This window comes from Phasianus colchicus, chromosome 1 (assembly GCF_987193195.1).
Source record: "Phasianus colchicus chromosome 1, bPhaCol1.hap1.1, whole genome shotgun sequence".
In the NCBI taxonomy this organism is placed as follows: domain Eukaryota; kingdom Metazoa; phylum Chordata; class Aves; order Galliformes; family Phasianidae; genus Phasianus; species Phasianus colchicus.
In genome coordinates this window covers 106,819,550-106,847,231 of record NC_143436.1, presented here as the reverse complement: position 1 = coordinate 106,847,231, position 27,682 = coordinate 106,819,550, and the positions used below count along the sequence as shown (strand labels likewise).

Genomic DNA, 27,682 nt, shown 5'->3' with positions numbered 1-27,682 from the left:
GCCCTGCCCGCCCCTCCCCCCCTCTACCGCGCGCCGCTTTCCCGACACAAGATGGCGGCAGAGGCGGTCCCATAGGAAAGAAGGGGAGGAGGGAGCGGCACGCGGCGTGCCGAGTCGCTCTAGTCCCGGCTCTCTACGCTTCCTGCCGGGTACGCTCTACCCTCGTTTCGCCGCCTCTCTATGGTCGGGAGGTTTCTGTCCGTTGCCGAGGGGGAGGCGGCGGGCGGCAGCCGGCAGGGGGCGCTGTGGGCGGCGGAGCGGCGGCCATCATGCTTGGCGAGCCGGGCCTGGGCCGCGGCGCGGGGCGGCAGAAGTGGGTGGTGCCGGTGCCGGCGTTGCGCGGCGCGGGGGGTCGGCGCCCGGCGGGATGTTCCGCAAGGCGCGGAGAGTGAACGTGCGGAAGCGAAACGACTCGGAGGAGGAGGACGAAGAGCGCGATGAGGAGCCGCCTCAGGAGCCGGCGCCGGCCTCCGGGGCCGGAGGAGAAGGGCCTGCCGAGGCCTCCGCCGTGGCCCTGGCGGCCGCGGGCACCGGGCTGCTGCCTCTGCCGCCCGGCTGCGTGCCCCTCGCCCTGCCCGGCAGCCCCGCCGCCTTCGCCTGCGCCGCGGGCTACGGTGCGGCCCTCGGCCTGGGGCTGGGCCTGATGGGGGGCGACCGGGCCGGGCTAGGGGCGCTGCCGGCTCCCTCCCTGCTGCCCCCCCCGCCGCCTCCGCCGCCGCCGCAGGGCAACGGGCTGCCGGCCGCAGGGCGGCCTAAAGAGAAGAAGCGGGCTCGGGAGAACAAAGAGGTGCCCCGCGCCAGCCTGCTCAGCTTCCAGGACGAGGAGGAGGGTGAGGCGGCGGTGGCGGGGCTGGCTTTGCGCCGTGGTTCGGTTTGTTATCTTAAGGCGGAGGGGTGGCCGAGGGACGTGGGCTATGGGGGGCTGCGGCCAGCCTTCGTGCCGACGGGGATGCGCTGGCAAGGAGCGCTCCATCGGCGGCACCGGGATGTGCTGCTTGGTTTCACTGCGGTTTAGCGGGGTGAGTTATTACCACAGCACCCCGAGTTGGAAGGGACCCACGGGAGTCACCGAGTCCAGCTCCTGGCTCCACGTAGGAGTAGCCGGACCTGGATTTGCACGGTTCCAGGCGCTGGACCCAACCTGTTCGGCCCCACCGGGCCTGTGGTGCTGATGGAAGGCAGTGTTTGCTGTCCTTCTGCATCGTTTGCTTTCATCCCGCGTGGATGTCAGGGGGAAGTTCTTTACTATGAGAGTGGTGAGGTACTGGAACAGGCTGAGGTTGTGGATGCCCCGTCCCTAGAGGTGTTCCCTAGATTGGATGGGGCCCTGGGCAGCCTGGTCTAGTATTAAATGGGGAGATCGGTGGCCCTGGAGGTTTAAATGGGGGGTTGGAGATTCATGGTCCTTCAGGTCCCTTCCAACCATTCACAATTCAATGTGATTCTGTGGATATGTGAGATCACCTGTTGTCTGAGTAGACTCTGTTTGAAATCATGGATATTTTGTTGCAGAGGTATATATATTGTTATTTCCTCCACTAGTCCACACAGATTACTAGATTGTCCTTCATAAATAGTTAGAAAAATAGTTGTAAAAGTGACTAAACAGTTTCTGCACTTTGGAAAAATAGCATAGCTGTACTTGTTCAGTGCTCTGGCAGTAATCCTGCCACAGGTACTGCACCTGTGCACATGTCCCAGTCTATTGATGGGTAGTAGTTGTTACACGTTAAAAATAGTGATGAAAAAAGCACTCTTCAAACCACTGAGTCCATTGCATCCCAGAAGTTCAGGTTTAATCGGACTTGTCTTGTGTTAAGCAATCTTGTGATCTTTTGCTAGAGGAGAGTTAATGTGCCGTTTGTTATTTTGTTTCCAAGAACTTTTTCCTGGTCTCTGGACCGCAGATTTGAAAACCTGACAGAAATATTGAAAACACAGTGTTACAGTATTTACTTGAGAAAAAACTGTTGGATTTCCTGCATCCAACTTTGAATTTCTGTATGTTGTTTGTTTGGTTTTTTTTTTGTTGTTTTTGTTTTTTTTTTTTTCAAACTTACTGCATACCTTTCTGTAGGTTGTAGCTCTCAGGCATTCAAGCTGTTGGTGCAGCAAACCAGTCATTCCCTTACACATTAGTCATACTGGCCTAAGTGTGGCTATGAAGAGAATGTTAACGCAAAATGCTGAGGCTTCTAATTTTCTTCTAAATCTGTGGTCACAGTGAAGAATCTGCTGCTTGAAAAATAAAAATTAAAATTGAAACAGCAATGAATACAGATAAAAGCAGGTCACGTTTGTATACTTCAGCTTCTGCTTTGCTTTTCTGTGACTGTGCTGTGAATGACCCCCTAAAGAAACAAGGAAGACAAGAGTGCTTGCAAAAGGATATGCAGCTCTTGTTGTTACAATAGAAAAATGTGCAATCACATGAAATTACGTTCCTAGTGGCACTTCTTGAGATCTAGGTGCAAAAGAGGTATAATAGCTAAATGTACTTCTTGGCAGACCTAACGTGGTGTTTTTCAACTTTCTTTTAAAGAAACTGAAGAAGTTTTCAAAGTGAAGAAATCAAGTTACAGCAAAAAGATTGTAAAACAGCTGAAGAAAGAATACAAGGAAGATCTTGAAAAATCAAAAGTTAGAACAGAGGTCAATTCTCCAACGGATGGTAACTGCAAAATTAACAGTAACTTCTCTAATGGCAAAGATTAAGAACTGTAAATACAGATCACTCGTTCTCAGGATGAGTTGTCTGTCTTTCTATAGGATTTAGTATTTAGTACTAGAGTATACATTGAATGCATCCAGTTGAACCTGACAAATGCTATTCTGATGCTGATAGAGATCTTTGAATCTCTGTCAGTAGAAATGAATCCTGAAGGATGAAATTTCTCAGATGGCTGCCTTTACAATTGTCAGTAGACTTCAGTAGTTTGTTTCAGCACTGTTTATGTCAGATTCATTTCTTTTCTTCCTATTATTAGTTCAGCACTACTCCTAGTGCTTATTTGACAGGATGTCCTTGCAATGCAACTTGTCAGAAAGAAAAAATGAGGGAGTGAGCTGTGATGGTTTTTGTTTATTAAGTAAGTTACTCAACAGTTGTGCATTTCACAGTTTGACCTTAGAGCAGAGTTGGTGATCAAGATGACAGGATGAAAGTATTGGAGCAGAAGGACCTTTTAACAGTACATGGTCTTCTAGAACTTGTAGGTCGAGCCTGAGATTTTGGTTTTGTTGTAATTCTGCTGTTGGTTATTGAGAAAATCGTTGGTAAAGTATCTTAATATGTTTTCCTCTACCACTTACTTTGGGTAGAGTGAAACCTACAACCCATGAGTACAAGTGTTATCTAAAAATCACAGTGATACAGCTGAAGTTTATGGAAGTTGAATGTAATCTCATGGAGAAATTTGCTTTCACTTGGTTTTAATCCTAGGATGTTAGTCCTTTAAAAAAAAAATGCCTCCAAGTGACCTTTACCAAAGAGTAAAATGTAGGCTTTATTGTCTTAACAGTCGAGCCACCACTAGAAAAGACAGGACAGATTAAGGACATAGGTCAAGAAGATGGGACTGCAAACAGCGAACATGGTGAAGAAGAAATGGAAGTTGAAAGTGAAAAGGAAGAAGAAAAACCAAAACCTGGTGGGGCTTTTTCAAGTGCTCTATCATCGCTGAATGTTCTTCGCCCAGGTTGGTTATCATAGCATGTCTGATATGTTAAACAAATGCTTTAGCCAGTGTTTGTCTTTAATTAGAATGCCTCAGTTATGGGTCTGCAAGGTATCTCAAATGTTATCCTATATTTTTTCGTTTAATAAGTTTTCTGTCGGGCCCTGAGGCCAAAGAAATCCAATTGAGAAAGTAGTTTCTAATTGGTAGCTGACTCAAGTGATGGCCTGCTCCTCAAATAGAACCTCTGTCTGCATGCTCCCCGCATTTCAGGGGAAAAAATAATTTCCTGGTTGATTCCCAAGTGACTTTTCCTTTTAGAGAAAATTGCAGAAGGATACAGTATGTATGTTATTACATCTGTAGAGATAGTGCAAGCTTGAGAAGAATATCTTATTTCAAGTATAAAGAGAATATGAACTTTAACCTTTTGTCCATGATTAGTCAAAGTAGTGGTAAAGATTTATTAATGCTTCAAAAATAGATTTGTGGGGGCTATTCTTTATGTTATGTAAGTAAGCTGCATTAGTCTTGTATTACTGATTTTACTTTTTTTTTTTTCTTCATAAATCTGGGTTTGTGGGTTGTTTTTTTTTCCCTCTTGATTATACAGTTTTATTAGTGTTGCCCTTCTCATTTAGTGTCCTTTGTCCCCCTGAGCTACCATCATCTCTTGAAATGGCTGAGGATTTTAGTTTCCCTTAAAGTAGTAAATGTTTGGGGTAATATTAGAACAGGAAGTGACTTCAGAGGAATCTCATTTTCTTCTTCCTTGTGCAGCAATCAGATTTTGTAAAAGGCATCCTCTTCTCTAGGAGTGTTTCCCAAGGGGACTTCAAGCTTCTGCCATTATAGCATGTGATCTAATGAAAGCAGAGCCAGATCTTTTGGGAAAAATTCTGTATCTGAAAGCTATTGTTCTTGAAGTTTACATGTGTAGCTTTTAGGTTGCTTGCAAGTGTTTCTGTGACTACAGATTTTATGTTTTTTTTCCTCTTACTTTTATTGCCGCTTACTAATGTGCTTTGGTAGGATGGCGGAGATGAATAATAAGGAGTTGTAATACCTGTTTTGCTGCAGTGGATGTTTAACACTGTGAACATCTGTCTCTAGGAGAAATTCCAGATGCTGCTTTTATTCATGCCGCTAGGAAAAAGCGTCAAATGGCTCGTGAACTTGGAGACTTTACTCCTGTTGACAGTGAACCAGGTAAAAGCCGCCTTGTTCGAGAAGATGAAAATGATGCCAGTGATGATGAAGATGATGACGAGAAGAGGAGGATAGTTTTTACAGTGAAGGAAAAATCCCAAAGGCAAAAGATTGCTGAGGAAATAGGTAAAATCTTCTCAGAGAGACAGCTGGTCAATGTTTGCGCTGGTTTTATTGCAAGTGCACCCTTTCAATGTTTTTAAACAACACATTTTTCAGACTGAAGTCTGTGGTTTAATTATGTTTTTAAGAAAAGTACTGCATAATGAAATCTACTTGAAAACTTTTATGCACAGATTCTGTTCCTTTGGTTAGAAGCAACTCTGTTTAATCTGGTAGAAACTTACACTGAGGAGCAATTAGTATTGTTCTTGTACTGTCTTAGCAACTATATAGTTGTCAAAAGAAAAACGTTAGTTTTCGAGTATAGGATTCTGCTTCCTGGCAAAGAAGTGAAATGGCCTTCTGGAGAAGGAGCAAATAGCAAGAGAACAGATATGTAATATTGGAGAGTTTTACCAACAGTTAGCTGCAAACTTATCCATTAGTTTTTGCAGTGGAACCTCTGCGATAATGGTTCATGGGCTAGCATCCTTAATTTCTTGTGAAGAGAAAGAGAGAATGCACTGAGATGTTCCCACCAAAGCTTGGTCTTTTAGGTTTTGGAACTCATGGCCCTTACTATCAATACGTTAATTTGTTTTTGTTACCTGTCTGGTTTATTCCTCTTCAGGTATTGAGGGGAGTGATGATGAGGCACTGGTGGCAGGGGAACAAGATGAGGAACTCAGTAGATGGGAGCAAGAACAGATACGGAAAGGAATCAACATACCTCAGGCACGTATTTTCTTGTGATCTGCTCTTGTTTTGTTTCTGCTATATTGGCTAAATCCATAATAAACTTGGGCAGTTTTCAGAAGGCTGTTTTGTCTGAGAAGATCAGTTTGTAACTTCTGATATTCTTTAAAAAGAAATGAGAAATCAGATTTTAAGTATTGAGTGTTATCCGTTTCTGTAGTCTCTCTGTTTGAGATAGATACTGATAGTGTAAGCAGCATATATTTGCAGCCTAAAATAGAGCTAGAACAAAGCCACTTGGAAAAGACCTCTGCTCCTATTTGTCAGTGGCTTTACAGTTTGTAAACAGAGCTTCTGTTTCTGTATCTTCTCTTGTGGTATAAACATGCAATTGGAATTGGTAGCAGGCTGTGCCATATGTTGTCACAGTGAAGTTGCTATTCAGTTGAAGATAATAGCATTTTTTAAAAAACATTTCAGAAAAATCCTAACAAAACACTGACTCTAATAGATAGTCTTAGTGAAATTTAGTGTAGTTCAAAGTAGCTTGATATTTTAGGAGTTGTAGGCTGGTTAAAATTATTGTTTAAAAACTTGCTGTAAATATAAACATTTAGAGTAATAACAATGTTAAGACTTTGTCATTTTAAGAAGGCATTTTCGAGACTTTAGATATTGGAAGATGTAGGGTCAGACCCACATGAATTTGCCACGCGAATGCGTTTCTGGCTACCATTTTCATTTTATAACATTTGAGATGTGAAATGATGCGTCTCCTTTCTCTGAAGTCTAACACAGTACAATTGCATGTCCTCCTTCTTCAGGTTCAGCCAAGTCAGCCTGCTGAAGTGAATAATCTGTACTACCAGAACACTTACCAGACATTGTCTTATGGTTCGTCATATGGCATTCCATACACTTATGCTGCGTATGGATCATCGGAAGCCAAGTCTCAAAAAACAGATAATACAGTTCCTTTCAAAACACCCAGTAATGAGATGACTCCTATTACTATTGATTTGGTAAAGAAACAGCTTAAAGACAGGTAGGACAGACCATCTTTTTAGACTTAAAGACATGTCCCCTAGCTTTCTGTTCCTCAGGCATCTTTTAGTCTCGAGAAAACACAGTTTCATCGCTGGAAAAGTACTGACTGGCACATCCATTAAAAAAAAAATATTAAAAGGCAAACAAAAAAAGCTCAAAGTGAAGATGACATTGACACTTTGTTCGAAAGTCTCCCTGGATTGCTTCTCTGGAAGTGAAGCTTTAAATGTGTGACCATTGATCTTGTTGAAGACAGGTCTGAGTTGCATCTTCTGGACGCTACACAATCTTATAGTCAAGAATTGAAAGGCCAGTGAGGTGTTTAGCTTTATCAGCAGGTTTCATTCTTCTAAACTGTAAATGAAAATTTTACACTTCAGTAGAGAAAGAATTTACATTTTAGCGTAAGCTTTTTCTTTTGTTTAGAAGTTGTAATCTGTCAGCTACACAAAAGGTCCTACGAAATGAACATCCCAATTGCGGAGAGAAATTATTAGTAATGAACAACTTGCACTTTGTCTGCAGTCTTGGTTTGTATGCCCATTGTAGTGTTAGAAACTCCAGTAGTAAAGCAAGTTAGTAGAGTAAGACAACAGCTTTGTAGGAGCCATAATTCATCTGCGTTTGTTTTTGCTTTTTTTTTCCCTCTCTCCATAAAATACTTTTTCCTCTCTATTTTTTGTAGGGCTAGCCTTGTAGTATTTTAAGTGCTACCAACTCCTGTAAAAATGTGAAGGAGTTAACAGTTTAATGCACTCAGCATAGTCTAGAAAATTAATTTAAATCATTAGTCTCACTGTTTATGTAGAGAGGAGAGAAAGTGACGAGAGAAAGTTAGAGAATGTCTCTTTACAGTATTTCCATTTATATACTTAGTACTTGCACTGTCTAATATCTCAACAGTCTGAAGGATAGAGACTTCTGGATGTAAATTTGTTATTTATCCATTGCCCCTCAGGTTGGACTCTATGAAAGAATTGCACAAAGCTAATCGGCAGCAGTTTGAGAAACATCAGCAAAGCCAAGAGGACTCTACCAAGGCAATTGAAAGATTAGAAGGGTCTTCTGGGGGTATTGGTGAACAGTATAAGTTTTTGCAAGAAATGCGAGGGTATGTCCAAGACTTGCTTGAGTGTTTCAGTGAAAAGGTAAGGATGTAAAAACATTCATCTTTTTTTCAAAAAAAAAAAAAAAAAAAAGTCTCTTAGTACATGCCAAACACCACATCATGATTTTTTCAAAAAGTCCCCTGAGAACATGTTCTCCTAAAGGTTTGGTTATTCAAGTGTTGAAGAGATAGCATCATGAAAAGTAATGAAGTAATGTTGGTTATCAAAAACCTTTCTTTCACAGTGTAACACATTAGTGACTACAGATCACCTAAAAACATTTTTAGATTACCTGTCTTTAGGGCATTTCAGCTTTACATAGGTGGCACTTTTGGCCCGTGTTGGATATCAGATGAAGAAAACTAATGACTGAATTACACTGCCAGTTCTTTGAATGTTTTATGAACGCAATAAGAAAGATTTGTATTTTATATTATAAGCTTCCTCCCGCCAGGTAGTTTTATGGCTTTCTTAGTGCTCTAATGTCTGTAGAAGAAAAATTGTAAGCATCTGAAGACAATTAAAAGAGGTACATCTTGTAGTATACATCATGTAGTATGGTACTCTTGCATGTATCTAACTTGAGAACTTAGTCTTTTTTCACTATTTATTCATTATACTATATTTAGTTTTCTTTTAAATATATATCTGTGTGTGTATGTGTATGCGTGCACATACAGGAGCTGTAAAATTCAGCTAGCAGTGTACAGGCTTCATTGTCTAGACCTGAATACAATAATATGACATCTTTTTATTGTATTAGCTGCCAGAATTACTTCAGTGGTTAAAGGTGCTGCTTAGTTATCTTGTTAGATGTGAGAGAGGACTACTGAAGCATTCTGACGGCTAGTCAGTTAGTAACTGTCCGTCATTAATGGTTTTGGGAGATTCCCATCTTCAGTCTTGTAAGCTAGAGAAGAACTATGAATTGTGGACAAACCCAGGATGTTTGGACCAGTTAATTTGCTCAGCTAATTAATTAGTTATAAAAAGTATTGTTCTGTAAAGAAGCAGTATTCCCAAATCTCTATTATCACGCTAGGTATTAAGGAGTAATCAAGGTATCCTTTTCTTTACTGTTCTATCTTTGCTGGTTGCACAGATGCCTAAATTCTTGACTAAACAGAAATTATATTCCTTGTCTGAGATAAGCTTGTATTTCAGAAGTCCAGTATCTGTATTCAGCGTTTGTTTTTTAAAAGAACTCTTACAATCAGAGAGAACATCTACACAACTTAAACACCAGAAATATGTTGTTGTGTGGTTGTTCTCTTTGATGGTCCATGCCATCTTGTTCAGGTATTTTCTTTAAACAAATTGTTTTGGAATGCCTTGTTTTGAGTGAAAACCAAGCCCCTTAGTCTCCCAGACTTCATGTAAAACCAGGAAAGTTTACTGTTAACAAATAGTGTAACAGTTTGTGTCAGTTCTTCAGAATGAAGTTTTACCTATCTAGCTGTACTAGGAAGTAAGTCAATTCCAGTTGTGATGATTAGCTGTTGATAATTTAACAATTAGGCTTCTCAAAGCTGCTTTCTTGTAATATCCTTTTGCTTTCCCAGTGGCCGGTTTTATAAGGATTGTATGCTTGAACCCTCTTCCCCCCAGTCTTCCCAAAAGATCCCACATGCCAGTCCCTCAAACTCTTAAGCTGTGACTTTTATCATCTTATACTTCTTAAGCCTGTTTTAAGAAATGTTTCTTTTTTTTTTCAGTTAAAGGCTGCTATAGTGCTTGTATCTACAGTGAGTTGCAAAATCAGGATGTCACACAGTTTAACAGACACATTACATCAATTACAGTGTCTTGTGTATTCCTCAGTTCTTTGGCCAAATAATCTATTTCAGAATTCAGTATTTTTAGCATGACAAAATTACTATCAAATCAAAAGTAGCCCACAGGACATCATAAGTTCTTTTCAAAAAGGGGCTGAGAAGAAGGGAATATAAAAAGTAATAAATGATTATCAGGTTTTTAACTAAGTATAATAATGAAATGCAGCAGGAAAATAATCTTCCTATTTTTTGAGTGTAGACGTAAATTACTTTCAACTTTCTGTAGAGCCTGTGGCCCTTACTGCTTATATTTGAAACAACTGCATTTATTTGTGTTTACAACGTAGAACGTATATATAATTATAACAATAATAGCTATATATTATGATTATAATATATAGCAGCAAAAAAATGTATCCTTATATGTCATAATACTGTGGGGATATGAGTGTATATATACACATCCTAAATCTGTAAAACCAGGGCCTTCCCTGTCCTTTCAAATATGTTGCATTGATGCTCTCTCTTTATTGTATAAAGTCTGGTCATTGTTATTAGTCAAATTCACATTGATATTGGTCTGAATAAGGAAATTGTTTGCTGAACAAGCACAAATGGATACACAGTGTACTTGTCCTCTCCAAAAGAGTCCATTGCCCCAGAGTTTCCTTATATGTTCATAGACTTAGTTTTTGAGAACAAAAGATAACATCATAAAGTAGAACTTTTCACTGATAACCTTATTTCTGCACCTGTGTGCCACGTTCAGTCCTTTGGGACCCCAGCCAAGCAAGATTATTTTGTCTATATTCTGATATTGAAGGAATGCTATATGTTATTAATCCTTTGTTCATTGATAAGGTGTGATGGAGATTATAACAAGCCAGGTCTTACAAGATCGCTAGAAGCAAGCAATAGAAATGCCAAATCTTGTGTGATGTTTTTCCCCACAAACGGTAAAACCAAGGAAATGGAACATTTTTGCATCGCTAGTAGCTTCTTCACGAGTAATTGCTGTCAAAGTTATGCCTTCAGAGAAGGCTGGGAAGTTGCCATGTGTCCTTTGCACTTTCTCATTTTCGAAAAGTAAGGGATATAAAAAGATCAGATCATTCCAAGCCTGTCTTTGTTAGCATGATTAGATGAACTCTTATTTTACCTTCCAAATTAATTTGTCTGTGTCAGGAAGGGAGATTGAAATTAGCTTAAAATTATCCTTGTCTGCTAAATGTTCAGAGAACTTTTCATTTTTCCTCTCACACTGTTCACAGTGAATACATGGGGGGGGAGATGTAAAACAAATTACTGAATTTAAGGTAATGACTTAAAAACAAACAAACAAAAAAAGCAGTGAATGAATGAGAGCTCTGTAGTAGTTGGTGAAACTGTCAGTCACTCATAAACCACAGTACTGATAAAAGAATGATGGCTTCTAAGTCTCTTATGTTGCAAATGGGAAATATTTTGGGTTCAGATATCTAAATGCATAGATTTTTTTGTGTGTTTTTTTAAATTATTCTATTTATTTGTTTATCCTGAGGCAATTGTAGAAGAACCTCTAGAGATGCTGTCAAAATTTTTAATTTAACTTCTCAATTTTAGAATTCTCTTGACACACTTAAGGGAAGAAACTACATTTTCTGTGGCAAGCTGCATTATTTCTTTTTAATTATTATTTATTTTTTCAAAATTGTCTTGAATTCAGAATGTGCACTTTCAACAGTGGGATTTTTCCTACTCTCTCCATTCTCTCTGCTTTGTTTTCTCCAAAAGAAAATTGCAAGTATTTTGAGCTTCTCCGCAGCCTTTAATCTCTGCAGACCAGTTTATACCACGAAGAGCTAATATTTCTTTCATTTAATTTGTTCTCTGATGTGTGTGTCATTCTCAGCTGAAATGGCCCTGCAGCTGTAATGTCATAATCTTAAATTTTACTGGAGGACTTTTTAAAATAGCTGCTGAGTCACATTCTAAATTACGTCAGGAAACAATTTCTGATTTTATCTCTTTTTGGGGGGGAAAAAATGTAATCCTGGATGATAGGCAGCAATGAAGTATGTGAGCTAAGGTGGAAGACTGGACTAAACATATGTTTTGGAGGTAAGGAGGATATGGCATAAAAATATTCATACCAGCAGTAACTGACTCATGGGACTTGCCTTTCCAAATTAAGAGATCGTGAAAAATTCTCTTTTGCATTTGAGTGTTTATGGTGGACTAATTTTAACTTGTACCAGGAAATGAAAAACCACTGCAAAACTAGGCAGTGAATCTGCTATTTAATGTCAGGATATTCCTGTTATCATCTATTTCTATTGCTCCTGAAATTCAGTCTAATTTGTTAAGTTTATTTTTAAGTAGCAGGTCTGACTGAAGCGTGTATCCTTCCAAGATTATACTTAATGCAGAACTCCCGCTATTTGAACAATTTTGATTTTAATGATAGGCTAGAATAACATTTTATTGATTTACCTGTTCACTTATAGTTTTTATGCACTGTTTTACTGCATTTCAGCAATATTTTGTTTTACTGTACTTAGTATTTGTATACATACTAATAAAAGTTGCAGCAAAACAGTACCTGCTAGTATTTGGTAGGTTAGATTGATTATTTGATTTTCCTTTTTTTTTTTTTTTGTCCTCACTGGATAGAGTCAGGTTCTCATAAACTATAGGATATTGCTACGTTCTTGTTTGAAGACAGTAGATGGAATGATTGCATGATAAGCCTTGTAACAACATTTAAGTGTACTTAGTGGGGAAAGCAAGAGGACTTTAAGTAACATTTCACTTTGAAATTATTGTCTTAGTGTTTTGCCTCATTCAGTCAACACCAATTTCTTTCAGAACACTAATCATTATGATTGAAAGCTGCCAACATTGTTAAATGCATGTGTTTTCTTCAAGTTGAAATATTTCCTGGTCCAAATGACACAAACGGTTAAAAACAAAACAGCTTGTGCTGCTAGAAGTGCAGTGACAGTGCTATGCTTCGGAGTAGTGTGGTACCCCAGAAAGCTAAGCACCTGGAGGATTTGATATTACGTAGTGTGTTGTATTTTTACAGGTGCCTCTGATTAATGAACTTGAATCTGCAATGCACCAGCTGTACAAACAGCGAGCTTCCCGCCTTGTCCAAAGACGACAAGATGATATTAAAGATGAATCTTCGGAGTTTTCAAGCCATTCAAGTCAGTCCATCTTGAAGGTTTTTATTATTCATTAAACAACCTTGTTTACTTATTATGGCTAATTTTAAATGTAAATGTTTAAAGTATGACTGCCTTGAAATTTATCCTAACTCTTGAGGTAGAAACAAGTTTAGGTTAAAAGTTCTCTAATCTGTTTTGGTTTAAATTCAAAGCCACTCTAACTCTGACCTCATCTCTCCTTTCTATTGCCCTTAACTGTGTTTCCTCTTTTCTAGCACTGTGAAATGTATGCATGGTAGCAGTGGCCATATTGGTGCCACATGACTCCCCGCTTTTATGTCAGAATTTTTTTTTAATCTCCTTGAATCTGGAAACTTCCTGTACCATCTACATTTAACTTATACAAAGCTGTGAAACATTGGGCTCGAGATTAGTTTTACCTGATGCTCTACTTTGTAGGTAGCAGAAGTATTTCATTTCAGACACTAAACTGGTAAAGCTAAGGAAGTGGAAGAGACTTGTTGAAAATCAGACTAATACAACGTAAATTTATATGGATTACAGTTCAAAATTAGTTAAAATACTTGCTTACCATTAGTGTGGAGATGGGGATTCTCAATGAGTTTTTTTGTGGTAATCACTTAGGTAGTACACAAAGGTGTGTTACCTTAGATGAAAACATACATTCCTTGGGGGAAGTTTTGTTCTGCATGCTATACAATGGGTAATGTGCATTAATAGTAGTCTTCTTTCTGTTTTGGAGAGTGTCTCATTTTTAGAATGGCTTTCTTTTCTGTTCTGTTGCTGACCCAATATCCTATAATAAAAGCCATGTCCTATTCTGTCAGTGTTGCCAGAATTGAAATGTTGGTACCATTAGATATCGTTTACCGAGTGTGATAAAGCATTAGGGCATAAGAGTTGGTCATCTCTTTACAGAGTGGTCGCCATACATATTCCTTTATTTGGAGCCCCCAAGCATCACACGTTGGCTTTGCAGTTTTACCATAAAAAAGTGCTTGTGAGAACTAGATATTTAGAGTGCTTTTAAACAGATTTCCTAAATGAAGCCCAAAAGTGACTATTTTGGACTGGAATTTGGTGGTGGGATAGTGACAGATGTCATTGTCAAGAGAGATCTTACTTAGCATCTGGGAATCTTGAGAATAAACTGCACTGCATCTTGAAAAGTTCAGTTCTTTCCTTCAAATTATCACAGAAACTAGTGAACTAGTGTCAACCTTTGATGTATTGTGTGGTGCAGACATAGACAATCTGCATTCCTTCATATAGTGTCAGAACACTAAAGGGATAAAGTTAATTTAGATTTGTCTGCCAAGTTTTGCTTTACTTTTGTGTAAAGACCAGTAGTTTTGAATAACAACATTTAATTAAAAAAAAAAAAAAGGGCATGATTTACTCTGTATATTAACACTCCTAGTACTTCTGGTATAGAGTTGTAATACTAATGCAGAATGTCGCTGGCATTTTTAATGATAGATCTATAAATGGGCTTAGTTAGAACATTTAAACTTACTCCTGAAATTTGGATAGGCTTGTGTTTAAATTTTGATGTTGTATCTTAGGGGGGTGGATTTGAGCACTGCCTGAGATTCAATTCAGTTCTAAAAATTTACCTGAAAAGAGTAACCAGGTTTCACTGTTAGCTGTGCTATTGTCAGGAACATCTTTAATGAATTGCTGCTTAAAAAGAGGAGGGGAGAGGATCCATTTTCCTGTAGATTTTGATGCAGTTGAAATTGTAGACAATACAAGGGATACAGATAAAGAGCTTATAAATAGAACTCTGGAATATCATATATTCTGACTCTGGTCACTCTTCTCCATCTTTCTTTTTGTTCATTTTATTTTCAGAAGATGCATGGTTAACGTGTTTATGTAAGGAGCTCTATGTGTCTGGGAATATTCAATTTCAGCAATTTTCATTTAAAATATTAAGTTTTACATAGTTGTGCACTGTTTTGAGAGGGACAAGAGTGAAGTATGGTGAAAACATTCTTCTATTTGACATTCAAGTGAAGATTTTTCTGAGCCCCATTACTTCCTCTTTTAACCTCTACATTTGCGGATTCTAGGCTTCTGGATGCATCTTACACTTTCTATTTCAAATTACACTTAGTTTAAAGTAGGGCTCTTGTGAAACAGCCTATAGTATATTTATATAATCATAGAAAAGCATTTTAATTTTCATCAATGTAATTTTACAGATAAAGCGCTCATGGCACCAAATCTTGATTCTTTTGGACGAGACAGAGTGCTCTATCAAGAACAAGTTAAGCGTCGGACTGCAGAAAGAGAGGCTAGAAGGTAGAGTACTGGGATTTCTTGTCCATCAGGAGTATCTGTCTGTTCTCAAAATGCAGTTTTCCAGTGCAGCGTGCTAGCCTAAATAGCACTGTTTGTTCCTCTCCTGTGAGGGGAAGAAAACACTTCAGCTGGTATTCTGGGGAGGACTGTTCATAAATATCTTAGCATCTGAAAGTACAAAACAAATGACAATTAGATGATGCTAATTTAGAATTTCTAAGAAAGTATAATAATCCCATTTGGTATCTATTTGGGTTCTGCTGGTTTCTCTTCCTTCCATTGCTTGAGGCAGCAAAACAGTGGGATGTTTGAGGTAGTGACAAACTGGTAGTTATTTTCAACCTGAATTTCCTTGCACTTAAAGTTACAACTGTGTTCATGATACAGGGGGGAAAAAAATGTAATAAGTGTATTATACTGCTGATCTTTTTTTAGAGCTCGTCGTAGACAAGCAAGAGAGCAAACTGGGAAGATGGCAGATCACCTTGAAGGCCTTTCCAGTGATGATGAGGAAACTTCAACGGATATTACAAACTTCAATATGGAACGAGGTTAGAAAAGATAAAGAAGCCTTGTGCTATCAAATGTAGAAAAAATAAAAGTTGACCCTGTACATGTATTTCATCATATTTCAGAGGAAGTTTAAGAACCATTTCTTATTAGCTTATCAATAGCTGTAGTTCACTACAGCTGTTAGCTGGGGGTCCACTTCTTTTCCTGGGTACCTAGAGATAGTATGAGAGGGAATGGCCCTGAGATGCTCCAGGGGAGGTTCAGGTTGGATATTAGGAAGAACTTCTCAGGAAGAACGGTGAGGCAGTGGCGCAGGCTGCACAGGGAGGTGGTGGAGTCATCTTCTCTGGAGGCATTCAAGGACTGTGTGGATGTGGCACTGAGGGAGGTGGTCAGTGGGCATGGTGGCGATGGGTTGATGATTGGACTAGTTGATAGTAGAGGTCTCTTCCAACCCTAATGATTCTATGACACGTTTTATGGAGTCTTGTATCAGTATCCAGAAATGTTGTGACAAAAATTTTATAAGCTTTTATTACAGCAAACTTTGCAGATGACAGAAAGTGGTGTTGACTGCAAACATTGTAGAAAGGTTCTGTACTGACTTTTTGCATTTCCCCCATGGTGTTATGATTGGTTTGCTCAAAGTAGCCTTAATTATGTGTAAACAGAATACTTGAGGTAACCATGAAGGCAGTAGCAAAATAATAATCCTATTACTTTCTCATCTTGAAACTGAGTACAGTTGTCACTAATGAAAGAAAATTTCATCAAATTAGAAGAAACGTGGAGAAATAGATTGGTATAGACCTTGTGTATAGAATCGCATGTGTCTATGTGAGGAGGGATGATGCAGCCACGAGAACATTTATTTTGTAAACTGTGAGAACTGGGAGCATGAAGAGAAGTGATCAGAAAATGAGGTTTTTTTTGTATAGTGTGTAATAAAAATGCTGAAGTCATAGCTGTAGGCGGTTATAGCCAAAGTATAACTAAATTAAAAAGCAATTAAATGAACTGTCCAGAAATGCGTCAGAAGTGCAAACAGTCACACCTTTAGTTGCTGGCCCATCACCAAAATTGTAGATGCAGGCAGAGAGCTCTGATTGAACATAGAAACTACTTAAGAGTTGTTAGGAGCTGTAATTCACTTTGAGAGTTAAATGATTTAGATTAAATCTTCTGTGTGGCTGTATTGCTTTTTGTAACATTTACAAAATTCTTCTTTTCAAGTATTGTCAGTTTCTGAGTAAGCATAGGATTTCTGAAGCATTTTTTACTCATTCATAGCTCACCCTCATCAGTGCAGAATGACAGTCCAGAATGATCACTGAGCTATATGGAACAGAGGGATGCACTTCAGACCTGCTGCCTTTATTCATAGCATTTTTATCTGGATCACAACATTAACAATGTGTTTATGTAATATTATCTAACTTTGTACTGACTCCTCTCTACATTATGTGTAGTAGTTATTGTGTGCAATTAACTATTGTAAGTGGACATTTAAAACTGACTGCAGCAAACAATGTCCAATTAAAATAGAATTAACCCTGGGAAATGTTGGGAAGTGTTGTGGTGTCTGCCAGCACCCGCTGTCTGAAGCGCTAATTCAGTTGTCACATCTCAAGGATGCCATGCACTTGCACTTGAATGAAATAGTAAAACAGTGTGAGTTGGAAGGTACTTAGAGACACCTGCTCCAAACTCTGGTGCAAAACAAGGTAGCTCTGAAGGTCCACATTGTTCTCTTGCCTTAAGGAATGCATGTGGCTATTTAAGACAAAATTATTAGAAGTTTTAAAGCTACTAGTTTGGTTTGTTCTTTTGTAATTTTGGTAGGAGTTGGTTTATGCCAGTCACCGTTAAAGTCTGAGAGAGGTTTTTATTAATAAGTGATTAATCTGTTGCTGTTTTTTTTCCTCATGACCAGACCGTATATTGAAAGAATCTAGCAAAGTTTTTGAAGATGTTTTGGAAAGCTTTTACTCAATCGATTGTATTAAGTCCCAGTTTGAAGCTTGGCGTTCAAAGTACTTTGCTTCCTACAAAGATGCTTATATTGGCCTCTGTTTACCAAAGTTGTTCAACCCTTTAATCAGACTTCAGCTGCTTGTCTGGACTCCTTTGGAGGTAAGGTCCTGGCATGCAATATTCACAGAAGCTTTTGTATAGTGTGGTTCTTTCACACATCTGCAGGGCGAGGTGAATTGTACCTATGCTTCTCATAAATGCATGTTGTAGGCGTGAAGCTTAAAGTGATCACCTGTCTTGGGTTGAAGTGCTTTTCTGGGGAGTTCCTGGACTATTGCCCTTTATTCCTAGCAGGCGAGAGCTGAATGCAGCACATGCTGGCACCTTCTCAGGGAGCAACATAGACCAAAAACCAAGTCACGTATTAAATAATACATTTGAGTTCTAAAGTATTTCAGGGAAATATGTGATTCTAAAGATGATATTTCTTCAAGAGAAGTGGAATGAAGAAGCCTGTTTTTCATTGAGCTTGTGATCTATGTCCCCATACTATATGTCTTTCTTTCTTCCACCCACCCTTGATACCTCACAGAACCCTGCTGGCAGTTTTCAACTCTATCTCATAGTACTCAGCACTCAGTAATTTGGTAAGGAACATGGGAGGAGCAGGGCAGCACAATTGCAACACAGTGTCCCTGGCAAGTATTCTATGTCCAGCTTGTGTGTGTGCTGTCAGGAGTAGCCATGAGAGGACAAACAGTTCACCTAATTTTGGCCTCCCGTTGTTCTTCCTAGCAGTGAAAGCTCCTTATGTATTTCTGCTGCAGTGAAGAGCTTATTTGCAAAGTACTGGTAGGAACTTGCTTTTTCCTACCATGTTGGCTTTTACTGGGAGGTATATCAAGAGACACAATGAGTGCAATTGTGTAAGTTTGTTTTGCTAGGAAATTAGGTTCAGAAAGCAGACTAAGAAGGCAGAAAGTCACCTTCCTTTTCAAAACTTATCACATCTGTAGCACCTTCTGCAAATGTGTCACAAATGACTGAATCTGTCCTTTCTTCAGAAGTGCTTTTTCTTAACTACCAAGAGAATATTTGCAGAAGGTGATCTTTTGCCTCTTCTGCTCTGACTGCAGAGGAGGGGAAGCAAGATTCTTCTTCAGAGAACATTCAGAGTGTTTACTTGGAATAAATTAGAGAATCTGTGAAAGGTATCCTCATAAAAATTAGAACTTTGTGTGAATTCTCCCTTCCCCATTCTGGCTTTATGTGAATGCTTGAGAATTCTCTTGTGCTTCACTGTTCCCATTTATACATCTTGCTAAGTTTGAAAAAGTACAAGGCAAGAGATTTCTAATTCAGAAAACATCATTTTATAAAGCAGAACAAATGAACTCTGTTTCTCATATTTCCTTCTTATTTTGCTCAGGTGTAGTTAGTTGTTAAAATATGTTAGGCAGCAGCTGCCCAAAAAAGTAGTCTTGCTTCAACCATTTTCACTTTAATATGATTTGGTGATTGTGTGGTTCTACAATGAATTTGTTCATTTGGCTGTTGATTTTTATTTTTATTATCTTGATGTCTTGACTTCAAATGTCTGTTTAGGAAGCTAATATCTTCTCAATTCATTTTATTAGGGCAAATGTCGAGATTTTGAAACTATGTTGTGGTTTGAATCGTTGCTCTTTTATGGCTGTGAAGAACAGGAGCAAGAAAAAGATGATGCTGATATTTCACTATTACCTACTATTGTAGAGAGAGTTGTTCTTCCTAAATTAACAGGTATAATCTTAGAAACAAACAAAGGGGGAGGAGAAAGAAGTTGGTGTTCATTTATGCCATTAGATTTTACTGCTTTGTAAATTACTGTCGTAAGTGACTGTCCTTCTAACTGTATTCGAGCATTTGCAAAATGGAGTAATTCTTTTATCTCTTTAATAGTGATTTCTGAAAATATATGGGATCCTTTTTCTACAACACAAACATCGAGAATGGTAGCAATTGTACAAAAACTAGTAAATGGATATCCTTCAGTGGTTAATGCTGAAAACAAAAATACACAAGTAAGTTTGTTTTGTTGTTTTTTTTTTCATAAGTATCTTGGGTAAATTAAGGAATTTGAGTATATTTGTAATACATTATATAGGAAAAAACGTAGCGTGTTTAATGAGAGTCAAAAAGGAGTTGTTTGGGTTTTTTTTTTTCTGTTGGCTAATTAGAGATAGCAAATGTACTAAGACTTGTTGGTCTGCAGTTTTTGCTTTAAGGATCAGCTTAAACATAGTTGACTTGTAGAATCATAATTTGGTGGTTCTTCTATGAAAATAAGAACTAATGTCATGAGTTCAGGTTCCAGGTGTACAGTAATGGGAGATTGGCCAAAGTTTGAATGTGCAGGGAAAATAGCAGAAGATGAAAAATGACAAAACAGCTGACTTCATTATAGCTAATCGTGTAGCCAGGCTTAATGATAAAGTAATTCCATTGCTTTCAGTATTTATTGAAATTGTCAAGTTTCAGCTCTAATGTTTAATCGTTATAGACGTCTCGAAGACTCCACGTGTGCTTAAGACTGTGTGCCTTTTAGGATCACAAATGTTCTTTATTGTTTTTAAATCAATTTAAGTGCTTAACTACTAAGCGTTACTTTGGCTGTTATTTTTAAAAAAAAAAATCTGTTTCAGATGCTTTTAAAGGCACTGTTGCTAAGAATGAGGAGAACGCTAGATGATGATGTATTCATGCCCTTATATCCAAAAAAGTAAGTTTGCTTTCAACTATGGTATTTGACCTCTCTATTAGCATGTCATTGTTTTCTGACCATAGCTGGTGAGGTTTTTTCCATACCTCTGTATGGTTTACTGGTTGAATGTGGGAGCAAATTAATTATCATGAGGAATTATCAAAAACAAGCAGAGTGGAAGAAGGGAATATTTACAGAAATGAACTTTATGTGGGAAGGAGGAAGTCAAGAAACTTCAGACGATCATGTTTGCTCATTAAAGAAATTCTCTTACTTTCCAGTGTCTTAGAAAACAAGAACTCTGGTCCATATTTGTTTTTCCAACGTCAGTTTTGGTCGTCTGTTAAGGTAAGTCACTAAATGCATCTGGTAAATTTCTGGCACAGTCAGCACAGCAATAAAATCCCCTTCATATCTGTGGAAAATGGTAGATGAAAATTGCCTTTTCTCTAATTGAAAGAATTCTGAAGTAGGATTCTTAGCCTTCGATAACATGCTGTGCCCTCTTCAAAAGATTTCCACGTGAAAGGGCATCGTTTTTATTTCTACACTGCGGGTTTATTTGGCATATTCAACGACTAAGGCTTTTTAATGTCATTGTATTTGTCAGAAAAAAAAGTTTTTAATTTGGTAGTAATTAGAGGACAGAAATTTTCATGAAAATAACTTAGATAAATGGACAGTTTTCTGTATCCCTCTGGAAAACATGTTGCTATTTGTAAAATATGCAGCAGTTCTAATCTTAGTTTACTTGAAATGATGAAGAGTGAAAGAAATGTCAGTGTGTGTGGCAGGTGCTTTATAGAGTTGTCAGAGGTCTATAAGAAGCTGTAACTGTTTTTATCCTCCTATTGGAAATGTTAACTTAGCTAAATAGGAAAGTATTGAGAGACATTGATTGAACTGCTAAATTCCATAGTCATGCAAACAGAACTTTTATCTGTTTTTTTTTTCTATTTAGAGGTGAGGGAGACCTTATACTGAATGGGTTTGCAATCACATAATTTATTTTACACATTCCACGCTGAGTTCTTTCACTTTGAAGCAAAAGTCAATTTCTTAAATGCTGTCTAGAGCAAAAAGGGCATAAAGCTTATTTATGAGAATGTTGTTGTTAAGAGTGGTGCTGGTAACTCTCTTATGGCTTGTGTCTCTTACGAATGAAACTGCCCACTTCTGAAAATATTTCTTGGAGCATGGGCCGTTTAGAACTGTGCATGCAGTTATCACTGCAAGGCAGGTACAGATAGCATTGCAGAAGATCAGAAATAGAAGCTGGGAAGCAAGCCCATTATTACTATTTTCTGATGATCTGCTTTAACAGTAAACTGCTGGCTGTGTTCCCTTCTACAAGGCTGGCAGCAGTTTTCCACAGGCTGTATACCAGTGGAGAATAACAGCTGTACTGTTGGCTTAGCCAGCACTTCCCTTCAGACAGTTTCTGTGCCTTTTGTTTCAGTGTGCCTTGAAAATAGGGGTATGCTGACAGCATGCCTGGGAATCTTACTGATGAGAGACTGTGAATTTTCCCCTGAGTTGGCATATGCTAGGTCTCACTTGACTTGATATTGGCATCATATTTTGAGATCAAAATGGCTTGAAATTTTAGGGTTTTTTTCAACAATTCCTTGGGCAAAACATAAGCAACAGTGAGATAATGGTTATTGCACAAGAGTTTATAGCACTCTAAGCTGTTACTTTATGAATTCTAAATACTTTTGGAACTATCAGAAGGCATATTTTCCTTGCTTTACTTAAGCTATACTGCTGCACTTGAAGAGTCTCTAGATACTTGATTCATGACAATGTAAATAATTATTTTTGCTGTGTTGTTTTTTTCAGTTATTAGGAAACTTTCTCCAGTGGTATGGAATCCTTTCAAACAAAACTCTCCAAGAGCTGTCAATAGATGGGTTACTAAACAGATACATTCTTATGGCTTTTCAAAACTCTGAGTATGGAGATGACAGCATTAAGAAGGCGCAAAGCGTGAGTAATAGCAAACAAAATATGTAAAATGTATTTAAAACTTGAGATTACCTCTGAAATCTTGGTTTTGATATCTTAATATTATAACGTTGATGAACCAAAGAGAGAACCTTCTCTGGCTTATACTTGCAGACATTCAGTTTTACTGCTTAAATTTTGGAGTTGATTTGGGGGGGAGAGAACTCCTGTTTTATTCATTGGAGCCTCATAAACACTGTCTTACCTGGTGACTTAACAGATTGTGTCATTAAACTTCTAACATTTTGATACTTGTTTTTTTTAACTTTTTTTCATGTTTTGTCTAGGTAATTGCTTGCTTTCCTAAACAGTGGTTTGCTAATTTAAAAGGAGACAAGACTATTTCACAGCTAGAAAACTTCTGTAGATACCTTGTTCATCTGGCTGATACAATTTACAGAAACAGCATTGGTTGCTCTGATGTAGAGAAAAGAAATGCAAGGTAACTTAGTTTGAATTATTCAGTTGCAATACTTGTGCTTCGTTAATTGTATACAAACACCAGTAAATATCTCCATTCTGCTGCAAGTCTTTTGGAAGGTTGCTGAATTCAAACTTAAAATTTTTTTGTGGTATGGTAGATGGGGTGAATTTTTAAAGGTATTTGAAAACGGCAGCTGCTGAAATTCATTGAGCATTCATAGCATTTTGCAGTACTCCTTAACATCCTTGATTGTGGCACATTTTGTAGTTACTTGTTCTGGGCTGCTTCACCTTGTAAACCTGTTGCAAATTCCTACATAAAGGCTCCTGAATTACAGATTGTGCTTTTGTATATGGTGCAAAAATTCTGTCTTTGCTTATGCAACCAACTCGATGAACCTGTTTTCTCCTTGATCAGAGTAATTTTACTTGTATCTGATAACCAGCATAATGAAAGCTTGGGTTAGGTGCGTGCATGAATGTTACTGCTAGCCAAGTAACCTGAAATGCTTTGTGGTGGGTTGTTCTAATCAGTGGTGAAATTTATATCCACGCTGTTACACTGATACACATGAACATAAGCATATTGGAAGAATGTTTATTATTGTGCTGTTGCACAGGGAGAGGTTGCAAGGTCAGTAGTTTTGTTGTTTCAGAAAACCTACTTAAACTGGAACTTGGATCCCATGCTACCTGCATTAGTCACTCTTGATACCTGTACTTGCCTGAGCCATTGTTGAGTTACTCTTCAATTATTGAGGCTCTCAGTGGAATTAGATCCTTATGCATAGCACTGAAATACAGAGACAGGAATTTCCCTTGTCGTATAGCAGACAAATCTTGTTTAGGGGTCTTTTTTTCTGTATCAGTTATTTTGTCCCCATTAAGCACATAAAATAAGTCTGCAGCAGAAATATTATTTTGCTTAATGAAAGAACGACATTTCTGTTCCTATAAATCCTAGTGTAGTTATATGAAAGAAAAATGCATTAATTTCTCAAGAAAAGGAAGCCTGTTTTTTATCCTCTTGATATTAGTTTTCCAATTGAGTGCCTTTTCACAAACCAGCTTTTTCACTTTTAAGATGAATTTTGAACCTCAAGTATTTTTTATGGGACTTGGTGAAAATTCATGTCTACATTCCTTGCAAGACACTAAAATTGTTCTTGACCATTGGGGTAGTACATTGTTCCCAGGACTGAGCTGGATCTGAAATGCAATTTGCTGGTGGTAAGCTTCATACCTTTGTAAGGCATGTGTTAAAACAAACATATTTGCTGTTTGTTGTTTGTTAGGTTTTTTTTGGCTGTTTTTTTTTTTTTTTGGCTCAAACATCATTTATCAAGAGACCTGTGACTCACTGCACACAGTACCATAAATAATCCAGGACTTCTTTTAGTTTATACTGCATCTAGTATTGAATGACTAATTCCTATTTCCTCTTTTCAATTTCATTGCTAAGCCGATGACCAACTTAATTTATAGATAAGCAAACAGGAGATGATGCAAAGTTACCTGAAACTGTTTTGCTGTACTGTCATAATGTGCTTTTCTGTTACTACTTCTACATGATTGTTCTTTTTATTATTTTTTTTTTTTTAGGGAGCAAATAAAGCAGATCATAAAGCTTCTAGCAAGTATACGAGCACTGGATCATGCTGTGACAGTTGCAAATGATCACAATGTAAAAGAGTTAAAAATTTTAATAGAAGGAAAATAGACTTTTCTGATATCTCGTTATGAGCTTTAAAACCATTCCTGATGTGTAATTTATGTACATATGTAAAGTTTCTTAAACTGTAAAGTATTGATCTTTGTTTTAATACAAAGTGCATTCTTATATACAGCATCCTTTAAAATAAATGAAAAAGTTGACTTTCTTTGGAGGCAAAAATGAAATTCCAAGGTAGTCATCCTCCCAGAAATCAGGCTTTCCTCAAAGTTTCTCAAAATCTTGTTTACAAAAAACACTTTGTACCCACAATTAGTTGTCATCTACTCCTTTGTTTAATTGTTCCATGGCTAACTGGAATGTGTGTAATATATTAAGTGTAATGCAATGCGTGCATATATTTATACCACCGTGTTACTTTCACACTGGATATGGAGATCTTTTACTGTTGAAAAAGCTTTTCCTTTTTCTAAAAATTACTTGTTTTGAAAATAAAATGATCATATTATTGGTCAAAAGGTTAAATCTGTAAAAATGATTTGGCCTAAATAGTAGAGACGTTTCCAAATGCAGCCAAACCTTTAAAAAGCAGCTGGAACTCTTAAGACTGTTCTTAGAAACAAGAGATGAGAAGACACAAATCAGTGTTCAACTATTTTCTTAATTTGGGCAGACAATCCAAATTTGTGATTATTGTGCAAATTTACAGTATTTCCCAATCCCCAAGCACCTTTCATTTTCAAGGAAAAATAGTTCACCTGTGAACTTGGGGCCCTTGGTGGCTAAGTTCACTGTTTGTATTCCACTTCATAACTTCACATTGGGAATCTGTTTCTTCTGATTGGTATGGCTAAAGATACAAAGCAAAGTGAAGGTGGAGAAATCTTTATATCCTAGAATTTCAAGTGTTTATACTGTAGTAAATATTCAAATGTTTCATTTCCTGCTAAATAGCAGCTGAGAATACAGTCTTGGAAAACAAAGCATTTAATTTTTTGGAAATCAGAAGGAAAATCCTTTAAAACAGGGTGATCCATGTTGGAATGCTAATGATTTGATCTTGGGGTCTGAGGCACGTTAACAGCTGTAATAGCCTTGGATTAAGAGCTGTTTTACTGGTGAACCCTACATTTTGGGGGGAATTATAGCAATAAATTGACATCCTGAATAACATAAAGTAAAACTGTATTTTAAGCTCACGTCGTGGTATAAATGAGTATATTAAAAATGTACAATTTGTAACATGCACACTTCATTTGGACACTGAACAATTGTTTTTCTGAACTGCTGAGATTGATGGAGTACATTCAGAATATCTGCTTTTAAAAATTGTTTCAATAAACTTGTCTGTCAAGGAGCTGTTGCAGTGCAACTTGTTAAGTTTTCTTCCTTTAAGTTGTAAAGGAAAAAATATGCATGCTAACTATTTTTGTCATCTCAAACTTTTGCTTTTTTTCTAATATAGCATATACAAAGCTGCATTTAAGTTTTGAAGGTGTATAAGTGCAGTTTCACTAGGTGTGCACTACTAACGGGGCTCCAAACCTTGAGACTGCTTTAAATGCTGTCGTTAAAAATGGAGGCATTTTGCTCCAGTTCAGATAATGATAGAATAAGGAAGAGGTGAAGAAAATATCTTCCTTCTAATCTTGTTATAAATTACAGCTACAGAAAATCTTTTTTTTTTTTTTCAAGGTAGGTTGTAGTCATTTTCTTAATTGATTGCTTAGAAGACCAGCAGTCATACTGCACTTAGCCCATCTTCTCATACATTGCTGCTGTGTGACTGTGATGTTTAAGCTGATGCACATTGCAGGAATTTCTCCTTTTCACCCTTATATGTCATATTTGGAGAGCAGTGCACAGAAATTTGCAAGGAATTCTTATAAGTGATGAGTAATGTATTTGGGGCAACCTTTCCATGTATCAATGGCTAGAATTGCATTGGTACTTAAAGACTTTATGTAAATACTGATATGCAATTTCATTTATAAACAAAATAACCACTTCCATCTCTGCCCTTCTTCAGCCATTTCTCTCATGCATTCACCCAAATTAAATGCTTGTAACAAAGCAGTTGCATTTCATGAAATGGTCTTCAAAAATGTTATACATCTGCTTGGTTGAGTGGACTGCTTTAAAATCAAGCAGTTCAGCATACCTGCTTTAAAATTACTTCTTCCATGGTTGGCTGTGTTATCTTAGCATTCGCCATCAAAATCAGTACACATAATATGTTCAGACATGGAAGATGATAAAATCCCATGTGACATGACAATCTTAGTTCTACTCAAAACTCTACAGGGTTTTTTGAGATCTAGTAACCTCTTCAGTAGTTAGCATTGTCTAGAAACTGAAAAGATGTATAACATTGCATGTAAAATTTGGGGGCATTCTGAACATTCTGAATTGTGATGCACAAGATAATGTTACAGGATGGTTACAGTTATTTTATTGCATTACTACTTTATGATACAATTATTTTTGTAGGATTGTAGATATTACATAATTACCTTTTCCCTAAAAGTAATCACTAGCAAATATAAAAAACCTTGTCCTTTGCTATTATGGCCAACAAATTGAAAAGCCAGTATTTAAAACGGAAAAGTTTGAAGAAAATTTGTACATGTATATGGAGCCGTGTGGGTTCCTCTTTCTCTTCTTTTCAGTTGCCTCTCACTTTCTGCAAAAGTTTGCTATCTGTTGTTCTGCTTTTAGTTCTAACTTATTCTACGAAAAACACATATTAGAAGGAACACTAAATATGCATACACATATATAGATATAGGGAAGAGAGGATGTGCACCTGCAGTTTTTATGTGGTATAGTGCTTTGGTTTAGTGGCTTCATGAGCTACGTTTCAGCTGGCTGCACTCTCCTTTTATGAGTAACAGAGCTAAAAAGCAATCCCCCAAATTTGTTAGTTGCCTCAGTGAAAATTAAACGTTCCTGCAAAAGTCTGGTGTGTTCAGAAAATGGAATTGTGAGGAGGCTTCAGAAATGATTGCTGCAAGAAGGACAATTGAGGTTTTCTGGGAAACTCAATAGAATGGATCAGAGATAAGTGTTTTTCCCTTGCATGTCATACTCCAAACTAAATTTTTGATAGCCTTGCCATGCAATTATTGGTTGGATTTATCTGCGGAATGAAATATTATTTCTTGTTCAAGAGCACTTAATTTTTGTATGTAGTTAAAAATCTTGCTATACATATTCAGAAATGGATGAATGGAAATAAAACAGAGATAAACACAT

The 27,682-nt window shown here is 37.6% G+C and overlaps 1 protein-coding gene across 1 annotated transcript; it reads left to right on the top strand.

Moving 5' to 3' along the window:
• The first annotated feature begins 306 nt into the window (after positions 1-306).
• PAXBP1 (PAX3 and PAX7 binding protein 1) lies at positions 307-27,682 on the top strand. The gene is made up of 18 exons (XM_031612560.2): positions 307-830; positions 2,543-2,671; positions 3,522-3,698; positions 4,791-5,012; positions 5,620-5,723; positions 6,509-6,729; positions 7,690-7,879; positions 12,683-12,806; positions 14,996-15,095; positions 15,531-15,646; positions 17,542-17,741; positions 19,220-19,364; positions 19,524-19,645; positions 20,267-20,343; positions 20,607-20,673; positions 22,168-22,314; positions 22,620-22,774; positions 24,358-27,682. Exons 1-18 carry the CDS (start codon positions 368-370, stop codon positions 24,473-24,475), a joined length of 2,877 nt encoding a protein of 958 aa, XP_031468420.2. The 5' UTR covers positions 307-367; the 3' UTR covers positions 24,476-27,682.

Excerpts from the sequence above, each read along its gene's own strand:
- PAXBP1 (XM_031612560.2), top strand. The coding sequence starts at position 368 with ATGTTCCGCAAGGCGCGGAGAGTGAACGTGCGGAAGCGAAACGACTCG. Across the intron at positions 20,344-20,606 it reads ATGCCCTTATATCCAAAAAA|TGTCTTAGAAAACAAGAACT; the intron begins GTAAGTTTGCTT and ends CTTACTTTCCAG. Across the intron at positions 22,315-22,619 it reads GCATTAAGAAGGCGCAAAGC|GTAATTGCTTGCTTTCCTAA; the intron begins GTGAGTAATAGC and ends TGTTTTGTCTAG.